A 12,955-nucleotide genomic window follows, 5' to 3' on the forward strand; every position below is an offset into this window, starting at 1 on the left:
CTCTGTTCAAGCTTTCCCTTGCGCTGGGAGCTTCCGTTACCATGGAAACTCACCAGAAATCAACAGCCTGGCTGCTTCCTGGGCAGGGTGGAGATTGTTCGTCGAATTGTTTTTCAAACTGTCATTGGCGTGCGTTGTAAAATTGATTTTGAACATAATCAGCAAATGCTAATACGACTCGCCTTCGTCATGTTCCCATTACAGAAGAACCCCCCTTTAAAGACCCCCCATAGACCCTTTGCGAACCCCCCCCCCCCCCCCTCCCCAACCTGATAGAAGACTCCCTCCCTTTTAAGACCCCCATCCCCTTATAAGACCCTCAACCCTTTCAAGGCCCTGTTTTCTCAATTTTTTTGTTCACGACCTCTGCAAGTTTACCCCCATTTTAAGACTATTTTGAAGACCTGACTTTCTCAGATTTGTTTGAGGTCTTTGAAGGGGGATTCCACGGTATATTAACCCTTTTTGTTTGCTTCTTTCTTCCGTTTTTAACGTTCTTTTTTCTGTCTTTTTAACTTGATTATTTTCTTTTTGTCTTTCCTTTTCTTTTTCTTTACCGCATTATTTTTTCTACAACCTGGTCGTAGACAGAAAAACGACTCAGGATAGCTAACAGAAAACTAAAAGTCAGCAATCAAACAGTTAACCCCCCCTGACAGACCTTCCAGTGTGGTGGCGCTGGCATCGCTCCTCTGATGGTTCATTGGCTGCACGAGACTCCACTGGTTGGTGTTGGGGCTGTAACGCTCCACAGAGTTCTGGCGCACATGGCCGTCGAAGCCGCCCATGGCGTAGATGGAGTCGTTGACGAGGGACACAGACACGTAACACCTGGACGCCAACAGGGAGAGATCGTGGATTTCAGGTTGTTTTACGTTATTTGTATTTTGGACCTAAAAATGACATATGGCAAAGATCGAGGGCTTTGTTGTTGTCGGTGTTGTTGTTGTTGTTGTTGTTGTTGTTGTTGTTGTTGTTGTTGTTGTTGTTGTGTGTGTGTGTGTGTGTGTGTGTTTGCGTGTGTGTGTGTGTGTGTGTGTGTGTGTGTGTGTGTGTGTGCGTGCATGTGTGCTTGCGTGCGTGCGTGCGGTTTTTTGTTGTTTTGTTTTTTGTTTACGTGTTTTGCTCTGCCGCTTAAATAAGAGTCTTAGGCGGACTCTGACGCCACATTGCTCAAAGAAGGGAAATGATCAGTCGATACATTATGAATTAATTACAAATGACTTTGTTTGTAGTCCAGGTAGACGCCAAAGAGCCAAGAATGAATCAATGAAGCAATCAAATTATCAGTCAACCCATCCATCCATCTTTGAATATATCAATAAGTCCTTCCATCAACCATTCACTCTATCAGTCACTCCATCCATCCATATTTGAATATATCAATCAATCAATCAATATGAAGCTTATATAGCGCGTATTCCGTGGGTACAGTTCTAAGCGCTTGTCGAAGAGTTGTCAACACAGGACTAACAAAGAAACTAACATCTACAGACGGACACGAACCCTATCACACACTAGCAAACCCGGATAAACATACAACAAACAACTGTTTAACAATAATGTACACATCAATAGCTAGGTCCAAACAAAATAATATTAAACACAAAGAAAACACCTCTCACAGAGCACAGCACTAGGATGTCTTTTGGGGCACAACACATCACGTCGAACATGAAAGTCGCAGCCAGCTACGGGAAGAACTGAGTCTTCAACCTACTCTTGAACGCGTCAAGAGAGGGGCTCTGGCGAAGTTCAAGCGGCAGGGAGTTCCAGACGGAGGGGCCCGAGGAGAGAAATGCACGCTGACCAGCAGATGCGAGTTTCGAGCGAGGGATGTGAAGGCGGAGTGGGTCAGCAGCAGAACGAAGGGGACGGTCGGAGGGCTGGGTGTACAGGTCCAGGGAGGATTGAAGGTACTCGAAGCAGAGTCGTTGAGACACTTGTAGACAAGAGTGGACAGTTTGTAGGAGATTCGGGTGTTGACAGGGAGCCAGTGCAAGGAGCGAAGTAGGGGGGGTGATGTGGTCTCGCTTCGTCTTCCTCAACGTCAGCCTGGCAGCAGCGTTCTGGACTCGTTATAGGCCATGAATGGATGAGGCGGAGAGGCCAGCCATAAGGGAGTTGCAGTAGTCCAGACGACTGAAGATGAGGGAGACAACCAGCTTGACACAGGCGTCGTGGGTGAGGTAGCGACGGATGGAGGCGATGCGTCGTAGGTGGAAAAAGCAGGTCTTGATGATGAAGGAGATGTGTGTCTGCATGGAGAGAGTGGAGTCGAGAAAGACGCCAAGGCTCTTGACAGCAGGGGAGAATGGAACAGTCGCGTCATCCAGCTGGAGGTCGGTCACAGTGAGGGGAGCAATCTTCTGTCGTGTTCCAACGAGAAGGGCCTCCGTCTTCTCACTGTTCAGCTTCAACTTGTTCTCAGTCATCCAGTTCTTGATGTCAGTGAAACAACTGGAGATGGATCGCAGGAGATGGTCAACGTCCTCCGGCTTGGCGCTGTTCTGGAGCTGCGTGTCATCGGCAAAGGAGTTGTAGTTCAAGCCGTGGCGTTCGATGACCAGGGAGAGGGGTTGAGTATACAGGGTGAAAAGGACAGGGCCGAGGACAGACCCTTGTGGGACGCCGAAGCGGACAGGGACATCAACCATTCACTCTATCAGTCACTCCATCCATCCATCTTTGAATATATCAATCAGTCCTTCCACCAATCAATCAATCTATGAATTTTCTTGTGTGACCTCTTGGCGTGCATGGGAGCGGCCTCACTCCAGCGCTTGGCGACCGGTGTAACACGACATTTTTACTCCACGAAAAATTTACTCCGGAGTAAAAATTTCGTACGAAATTCTTACTCCGAGTACACCTTTCGTACAAGAAAAGAACTCTCCAAGGCACAAAAAAATTACTCCCTCCACAAAATTTTTACTCCCCCTTTTTTTTTTTACTTCCAGTAAAATCCTGTACGCGAAAATGGGATGCGGGCGAAGGGATAATGCCAATATGTGATCTCGCGCAAACGAATGTCGCGCTACCCTCCCTCCACCCCTTCTACCACCAAGACTAACAGGGGACAAGGGAGTAAAAGTTTCGTACACCTGGCATGAGAAGTTAAATTGCTCGTGTTAGGGTGGAGTGATTTATTCGTTATTTATTCGTCAGGGTAGTAACAATTTTGTACGAAATGTTTACTCGGAACTCACCTGTCGTGGGGAGTAATTTTCTCGTGTTATGGGGGAGTACTTTTTTCGTAAAGGGAGTAACATTTTCTCGTGTTACACCGGGTCAAACACAAGGCGGTCGTTGAAGTTTCCCACGCCGTCAAAGCCGCCCACGGTCTATCTTATCTAATATTATCTTATTCTATCTTATCTTATCTTATTTGTTATCTTATCTTATCTTTTATCTTATTTGTTATCTCATCATAATTTACCTTACCATATCTTATCTTATCTTATCTTGTGTTATTTAAACTCTGAGCTGTTAGCGTGTATAGAAGCGACCTTGATGACGGGGTCAAACACGGCAGTTGTTGAAGTTTCCCACGCCGTCAAAGCCGCTCACGATCTATCTTATCTTATCTTATCTTATTTTTTATCTCATCATAACTTAACATAACATATCTTATCTTATCTTAACTTGTCTTATTTAAACTTTGACCTCTTAGTGTGCTTCGAAGCGGTCTTGATGACGGGGTCAAACACATGGCAGTTACTGAAGTTTCCCACGCCGTCAAAGTCGCCCGTGATCTATCTTATCTTATCTTATCTTGTCTTATCTTATCTTATCTTGTCTTATTTAAACTCTGACCTCTTGGCGTGCATGGGAGCGGCCTTAGTGACGGGGTCCAACCAAAGGCAGTTTTTGAAGTATCCCACACCGTCAAAGTTGCCCACGATCTTTCTTATCTTATCTTATCTTATCTTATCTTATCTTATCTTAACGTATCTTGCTTAAACTCTGACCTCTTGGCGTGCATGGGGGCGGCTTCACTCCAGAGCCTGACGATCGGGTCAAACACGCGGCAGTTGTTGAAGTACTCAACGCCGTCGAAACCGCCTACGATGTAGATCTTGTGACCCACCGCCACCGTTCCGTGGTACGCTCTAGGTCCTGATAAAAAGGAAGAAAAAAACCAAGGGCTTGCCTTTAACAGGGCTAGGAGACCCCTGTTCCCCATTTAGTAGAATTTGACAAATGCTTTGTGGTAAAGAAAATACGTAGGTCCCATGTTAATGAGGTAATTCTTGTGTGGGTTCTTTTTACAGAAAGGTGTATGCTCCGGGGTAAGACTCTCTCTGTGTCTCTGTCTTTTCTCTCTCTGTCTCTGTCTCTCTCTGTCTGTCTCTCTGTCTGTCTCTCTCTCTGTCTCTGTCTCTGTCTCTGTCTCTGTCTCTGTCTCTCTCTCTCTCTCTCTCTCTCTCTCTCTCTCTCTCTCAAGAACATTTAGTTAATAGCACGTTTAAATGACAGAACGAAACATTCACTGGAGTCTCAATCTGATAATGAGGGGTAAAAAGACAATGTATAGGTAGTGCCTACCATTTGAAGTCGTCATATATATTACTTAGCCAGTGATGCTGCCACTTTGATGAAACATTCTAACGCTCCTCAATTCCTAGTTGGTCATGAAACGACCTACGAACATGGCAGCGTAGTTCAACGACTGCTCAGCCTACTTAGTAACACAGGAGATCAGTGCAAGTTGTGGGACCTACTTAGTAACACAGGAGATCAGTGCAAGTTGTGGGACCTACTTAGTAACACAGGAGATCAGTGCAAGTTGTGGGACCTACTTAGTAACACAGGAGATCAGTGCAAGTTGTGGGACCTACTTAGTAACACAGGAGATCAGTGCAAGTTGTGGGATCAACAACAAACAGAAGTCAGCCTACTTTGTAAAACAGGAAATCAGTGCAAGTTTTGGAACCAACAACAAAGAAATGTCAGCCTAGTTTGAATAACAGGAGATTATTGATTCTTCTTCTTCGTTCACGGGCTGAAACACAAACGGTTTTCTCTTGCATGACCATTTTTACCCCGTCATTTAGGGCGCCATTTCGGGGGATGTATGCTTGGTATTTTTGCGTCTTTTTACACCACCGAACTATGGCATGGATTCAGGATCTTGTCCGTGCGCATTTGGTCTTGTGCTATTGTGTACACACGAAGTGGGGGTAAGGCGAGAAATTCAAGTTTTACGCCCTCACAGCAAAGCCATTAGGGGCATGTTCCCGGGTTTTAACCCGACTTTAGATGAGATACACAAGTGTATGCGTGTTTAGGTGGTATCAGCCATCTGCACTTATGGCAGAATGACCGAGGTCTTTTACGTGCCACTGTGGTGACACGGGGGTGGGAGATAGATACCGTCTCTGGGTCTGCACATAAAGTTGACCCGTGTCCGTCCCGGCCCGGATTCGAACCAGCGACCTTTCGATCACAAGTCCAGTGCTCTACCACCTGAGCTACCCGGGCCTCGGGGGTAAGGCACTGGCAGGTCTGCATATAAACTGACCTGGGAGATCGGAAAAGTCTCCACCCTTAGCCCACCAAGCGTGTCCGGGAATGGAACACTCAACCTTCCGCGTCGGAGGCCGGTGTAACACGAAATTTTTACTCCACGAAAAATTTACTCCGGAGTAAATATTTCGTACGAAATTCTTACTCCGAGTACACCTTTCGTACGAGAAAAAAACTCCCCAAGGCACGATAAAAGTACTCCCTCCACGAAATTTTTACTCCCCATTTTTTTTTACTTCCAGTAAAAAATCTCGTACGCGAAAATGGGATGCGGGCGAAGGGAAAATGCCAATATGTGATCTCGCGCAAACGAATGTCGCGCTACCCTCCTTCCACCCCTTCCACCCCCAAGACTAACACGGGGACAAGGGAGTAAAAATTTCGTACACCTGGCATGGGAAGATAAATTGCTCGTGTTAGGGTGAAGTAATTTATTCGTTATTCATTCGTCAGGGGAGTAACATGTTTGTACGAAATGTTTACTCGGAACTCGCTTGTTGTGGGGAGTAATTTTCTCGTGTAATGGGGGAGTACTTTGTTCGTAAAGGGAGTAACATTTTCGTACGAAATGTTTACTCCGGAGTAAAAAATCTCGTGGGAGTAATTTTCTCGTGTTACACCGGCGTTTTATCCACAAGGCCATTGCGCCCGTCTGCAAGTTGTTGGACTAACAACGAAGAGGGGTCAGCCTACTTTGTAAGCAAGAAATTATTGCAAGTTGTGGGACAAAGAACAAACAGGAATCCGCCTACTCTGTAAAATAAAATAAAATATAATTTTGAGTTGAAGGATGAAACTACGCATTGGCTTTGGGCGCTTGGGGATAGTGTTCGTGCTTCAGCTGTCTTACAAAGACATCACCGTCAAACTGCCAATCTATTTCAGTGTTGCAACATTTTGATGAACCCAACACCACATTTAGGCTGCTCGTATGGAGTTTGCCCGTTTAACATGGCAAGCTGGGTGGCCGAGTGGTAACGCACTTGCGCTCGGAAGCGAGAGGTTGCGAGTTCGACCCTGGGTCAGGGCGTTAGCAATTTTCTCCCCCCTTTCCTAACCTAGGTGGTGGGTTCAAGTGCTGGTCTTTCGGATGAGACGAAAAACCGAGGTCCCTTCGTGTACACTACATTGGGGTGTGCACGTTAAAGATCCCACGATTGACAAAAGGGTCTTTCCTGGCAAAATTGTATAGGCATAGATAATAAAAAATGTCCACCAAAATACCCGTGTGACTTGGAATAATAGGCCGTGAAAAGTAGGATATGTGCCGAAATGGCTGCGATCTGCTGGTCGATGTGAATGTGTGATGTATTGTGTAAAATATTCCATCTCACACGGCATAAATAGATCCCTGCGCCTTGAGTCCGAGTCTGGAGATACGCGCGCGATATAAGACTTCATATAAATCATATAAATAAATAAATAAGCTATCTATTTTGAGAATCAGCCAGAACGAACATGATCACGTTGAAGATCGTTTCAAATTGTAGGCAGAACACTTGGCAGACCCGATCAGTTTCTTTGGAAGCCGTGTTGATTGATATTTAATGCGTGAACAGGCTATCACAATTATTACTGTTGCCATAATACACAAAAGTGTGTGTTTTCTTATACCTCAGACACCTGGTAGTTAAACTATGGTCACAGGATTCCTAGTGCTTGCACCTGTTGGCTTGTAGAGAGACTTAAGTGAGGCCATCTGACAAGGGTGTAAATGTAACGTACATACTGAGAATACTTGAAAATGACAATGAATTTGTTTTAGAGACAGAAGATAACTTATCAGTGCTTAAGAACAACCAGCAAGACCAAACCTTTGTTTCAACATGAAAACAAGCACACTGAATGACAAAATTTACCTCAGAAACCACGGTTGGGACATTTTGGTGTAAATGTAACATACATCACCTTGTTTTTTTACTGAGACCATATGCAGCACATAATAATGCTAAAAACAGCACATAACAGTCTGTTGAGGGTTTATGAGCTAAATAAAAGATAAATTACCCTTCAAATGGACCTGCAGATCTTCGGAGCCTTCTGTATGTTACTTTACACCATCCTTTTGTGTAAAGATGTGCACACAACCAAAAAGGCACAACCATTAATTTAACCCTTTATTTTGACTTGAGACAGGTAGCTTAGAACAAACAAGTTAGAAATACTGTTTAACTGATGTGAGCATAGCCCATTAAATGTAAATTCAGTACCTTGTACTTGCTGTTTGGTGTAAAGTAACGTACAGATCATGGGTAAAATTAACATTTGGTACCGTAGTGGAGTACCAACCTGACTATTCTATCGTGAAAAGGATTTGTTATGATTTCTTGTTTGTAACTCAAAAAACTGCAGACCAAAATAGTGTAAAAATATTTAAAGAGGGTGATTTGATAATAATTTCTACACCGCTGACCGTGCTTTTTTCAAATTAAGTAATAACCTGATGATTGAGGTTAAGGTTTGCAAAACAAATGACATGAAAATTTACTGGAACCTTTTCTGCACTTCCATAGAGAATTTCATTGTTTTAAAAACAGTGTAAATAGGTAAATATTGAATTGTAACTTTGATTCTGGGCTTTGGTGTAAAGTAACTAACGGATACAAGATTTTGCTTATATTGAGACAGGAGAAACTTTTTTCAAGTGTTGCTTTAGTACAGATCAACTCTACATTCAGCCATCAAGCCATTGGATAGTGAAACAGTTGCCTAAAGCTGAACCTAAGAAAATGACAGCACCTTGAAATTATGTTATGGTGTAAATGTAACATACAGTCATTTGTGCTTTATCTGCAAATATTTGATAAACCGAACGCTTGACTGGAAAATAAAATGCTGCAATTGAAGGACAGGAATACCGAGATGTTTATTCATGTAAATTTAAGGAGGTTTAAAAAAGTCTAAAAATTGTAACACTTTTTGGACTCCTTGACAGATTTTTGGCCATATATGGGTTTAAGAGCGCAGCAAGAATCAAGGATGTGTGTCAAAGACAGCTATATTGGCAACAAGGGAAAAGGTCACGCAGTAAAACGGGTACGCACATGATGCATTACAATAATTGGAAACGCTTAAGGGGAAAGAACCTCCATATTTTATGGAGCTAAAACAGGGATATGTTTGCCAATTCTCCATCGTTATATTGATATATTTGCAGCTTTCTATTTCTTTCAAGCGTTTTACTTTTTTGGCTAATTTGCATTCTAACGTCATAAGAGGCTATAATTGTTTTGCGCAGAACTGACCGTAATGGCTATTCCAAGCAAAGAAGAGAATGACAACATGATTTAATATAATCATGTACTGATAGAAATAAGATCAAGTGACAGCATTCTATGTATTTACATAACTGACAGCAGCGGCTGACAGACACATTCCTTCTCGCGACGCGTAAATGATAATGTGTATCCCCCCTCCCCCCCCCCCCCCCCCCCCCCCCAAGATGTGCTGACCATGACTGTCAGCTACATGGGTCAGGGTCATTCATCCACACGGACACATGACAACTCTCAACAGCTCTGCTGCTTCCTCTGCAAATTACGAGTGTTATGCTGAAGTAATTTCGCAGATTGTCACTTTCTAAATAAATTCAGCAAAACATTACACTCCACACAAAAAACAGCCAGAGTGTTGATTTTTGGTATGTGTCCCAGCGGAAAGATGCTGTTATCACATGTAAAGGCATCGACCGATCTGTGGTGGCGAACATGATCGCTTACACAAGACGGAATGTTCCCTTACATCTTCACAACATTTATTCGGGTTTTTTTCGGAACTTCAGGGTCGCTTTCATGTCAATAGCGTAATGAGCCATAGTTTTCATACTCTAAATCATTACGCCTTTTGGGTCTTCTTGTTTGGTTGCCTGCTCATTTGGTTTTCTTACAAAGAGTCCACTGATTTGTCTGTTTGTGTGTCGTTGTTGATATTTACCACTTTCCTTTTCTTCTCCTTCCTTTTTTCCACCTTCCTAGGTTTCCTTTTCTTGCTTCTGTCCTACTTTCTTTGTTGTTGTATTTTTTACAATCTAATCAGAAGTCAGAACTGTTGCACGTGTTTATGCGCGCTTTATAACGTGGACGCACTCTACGTTTCGTCTGATGCTTGTATTCTTGTTGTGTATTCAAAATTATACAAGACACACACACAAAAATAACTGAAGAAAAAAAAGCTACAGGGGAGAAGAAAAAGACATCAAACACGGGCTGTAGAGCATCTTGTAGACGGCCCGTTTAAAGCGTACCCAATAATGGTAATTGGTTCACGAAGAGAACCATTAGATGTTATGAATCCCAAGAGGGCTTCCTCATCGGGACACACGGCCACGGGCAAGAGGTACCCCTACATTTGAAAGCCGCGCCCAAGCTAAGGAAAAGCCCAGCAGCTAGACGTTGAAAGTTTGGTGAAATTATATCGAACGGACAACAGTGCAATTAACACACTGAGTGATCCCACCGATGTCAACCTTTTCATGGCGAACGTTATGCAACATACATGTACTACCCACAACTCCACTGACCTGAATCCGGGCAGTCACAGACATTTGAACCAACAGGTACTACCCACAACTCCACTGACCTGAATCCGGGCTGTCACAGACATTTGAACCAACACTCCACTGACCTGAATCCGGGCTGTCACAGACAACTCCACTGACCTGAATCCGGGCTGTCACAGACAACTCCACTGACCTGAATCCGGGCTGTCACAGACATTTGAACCAACACGTATTACCCACAACTCCACTGACCTGAATCCGGGCTGTCACAGACAACTCCACTGACCTGAATCCGGGCTGTCACAGACAACTCCACTGACCTGAATCCGGGCTGTCACAGACATTTGAACCAACACGTACTACCCACAACTCCACTGACCTGAATCCGGGCTGTCACAGACAACTCCACTGACCTGAATCCGGGCTGTCACAGACATTTGAACCAACACGTACTACCCACAACTCCACTGACCTGAATCCGGGCTGTCACAGACATTTGAACCAACACGTACTACCCACAACTCCACTGACCTGAATCCGGGCTGTAGCAGACATTGAACCAACACGTACTACCCACTCCACTGACCTGAATCCGGGGTGTCACAGACATAACACCAACACGTACTACCCACAACTCCACTGACCTGAATCCGGGGTGTCACAGACATAACACCAACACATACTACCCACAACTCCACTGACCTGAATCCGGGGTGTCACAGACATAACACCAACACGAACTACCCACAACTCCACTGACCTGAATCCGGGCTGTCACAAACATAACACCAACACGTACTACCCACAACTCCACTGACCTGAATCCAGGCTGTCACAGACATTGAACCAACACGTACTACCCACAACTCCACTGACCTGAATCCGGGCTGTCACAGACCTAACACCAACACGTACTACCTACAACTCCACTGACCTGAATCCGGGCTGTCACAGACATTGAACCAACACGTACTACCCACAACTCCACTGACCTGAATCCGGGCTGTCACAGACATTGAACCAACACGTACTACCCACAACTCCACTGACCTGAATCCGGGCTGTCACAGACATTGAACCAACACGTACTACCCACAACTCCACTGACCTGAATCCGGGCTGTCACAGACATTGAACCAACACGTACTACCCACAACTCCATTGACCTGAATCCGGGCTGTCACAGACATTGAACCAACACGTACTACCCACAACTCCACTGACCTGAATCCGGGCTGTCACAGACATTGAACCAACACGTACTACCCACAACTCCACTGACCTGAATCCGGGCTGTCACAGACATTGAACCAACACGTACTACCCACAACTCCACTGACCTGAATCCGGGCTGTCACAGACATTGAACCAACACGTACTACCCACAACTCCACTGACCTGAATCAGGGCTGTCACAGACACAACACCAACACGTACTACCCACAACTCCATTGACCTAAATCCGGGCTGTCACAGTCACAACACGTAATACCCACAACCCCCTGACCTAAATACGGGCTGTCACAGTTTAAAAAACCACCACACCTACTACTCACAACCCACTGACCTGAATCCGGGCTGTCATAGAAATTAAACCAACACGTACCGTACTACCCAAACTCCACTGACCTGAATCTGGGTCTAACAGACACAACACCTACACCTACTATCTACAACTCCACTGACCTGAATCCGGGATCTCACAGACATAAGACCAACACGTACTACAAGAGAAATTCAAGTTTACGCCCTCACGGCAAAGCCATAAGGGGAATATTCCCGGGTTTTACCCAGACTTTAAATGAGATGCATAAGTGTATGCGTGTATGCGTGTTTAGGTGGTATCAGCCATCTGCACTCATGGCAGAATGACCGAGGTCTTTTAAGTGCCACTGTGGTGACACGGGGGTGGGATATGAATACCGTCTCTGGGTCTGCACATAAATTGACACGTGTCCTTCCCGGCCCGGATTCGAACCCGCGACGCTAGGATCACAAGTCCAGTGCCCTACCACCTGAGCTACCCGGTCCCTAACACGTACTACCCACATCCCACTGACCTTAATACTGGGTGTGACAGACGTAATATCAACACGTACTACCCACAACTACACTGACCTGAATCCGGGTTGTCACAGACGACCCAGCGGTCAGCCCTCGTATCGTAGGTCTCCATCATGTTGGTAGGCGAGCCGCCGCTCCAGCCACCCATGACGAAGAGAATCTCGTAAGGCACGCGCGGCCTGGCGATGGGGTTGTTCATGTCCACCTCCTTCTTGTCGTCCATGTCCAGGTCGTACAGGAACTTGAGCGTCTCGATCACGATCGGCTTGGCCGTGTCGCTCTCTCGCACGTACGGGTGAGACTTGACCTGAAAGTTGGTTGTTTGATTGGTTGGTTATTGTTTTGTATCCTCTCTAAAGCCTTTATGGCTTTCCGGGACCGATGCAAGTTTTTGTCCCTACTCAAATGACATGGCAGTAGCCATGTTTCGTTTAAGTCTATCACAGTAAAAAATCTAGAATTCTCTTAAAACTTCATGTCTTTTCACATTTGTTTTCTCAAATCTCTGCACTTTAGTGTTTGTTTCGAATTTCTTGTACGTCCACACACTTGACCTGAAAGCCATGGGCCGGTGGTAAGTGTTACGGGGGGTGGGGGGGGGGGGGTCTTCGTTCACCTCCACAACTATGTAGGGTTTTAACGTCATCCACACAGGTCTTGAAACCTACACAACGGATGTTGACAGGTGATGCGCTCATCTAAATTTCCCTCTCACTTCTTTACCCCGACAACAATGGTCTATTCGCACTAAGTTCTGCTGTCTTGTCACGTCCTCACCTTCATCACCAATAACCGGCTTGTCATCACTCAAGCGATAATGTTTTGTCCTCTGAAATAAACGGATCCGTTCTAAAAACAATAGTG

General features: G+C 45.0%; 1 protein-coding gene across 2 annotated transcripts in view; it reads right to left on the reverse strand.

Moving 5' to 3' along the window:
• LOC138982146 (kelch-like protein 10) overlaps positions 1-12,955 on the reverse strand; it is a 45,303-nt gene that overhangs the window by 15,246 nt on the left and 17,102 nt on the right. For both annotated transcript variants that reach the window (XM_070355366.1, XM_070355367.1), the window contains exons 6-8: positions 12,146-12,398; positions 3,972-4,119; positions 662-831 (exon numbers count right to left, since the gene is read on the reverse strand). In XM_070355366.1, coding sequence (XP_070211467.1) covers positions 662-831; positions 3,972-4,119; positions 12,146-12,398 — 571 coding nt within the window. The remainder of the gene's footprint in view (positions 1-661; positions 832-3,971; positions 4,120-12,145; positions 12,399-12,955) is intronic.

Source organism: Littorina saxatilis, linkage group LG12 (assembly GCF_037325665.1).
Source record: "Littorina saxatilis isolate snail1 linkage group LG12, US_GU_Lsax_2.0, whole genome shotgun sequence".
In the NCBI taxonomy this organism is placed as follows: Eukaryota; Metazoa; Mollusca; class Gastropoda; order Littorinimorpha; family Littorinidae; genus Littorina; species Littorina saxatilis.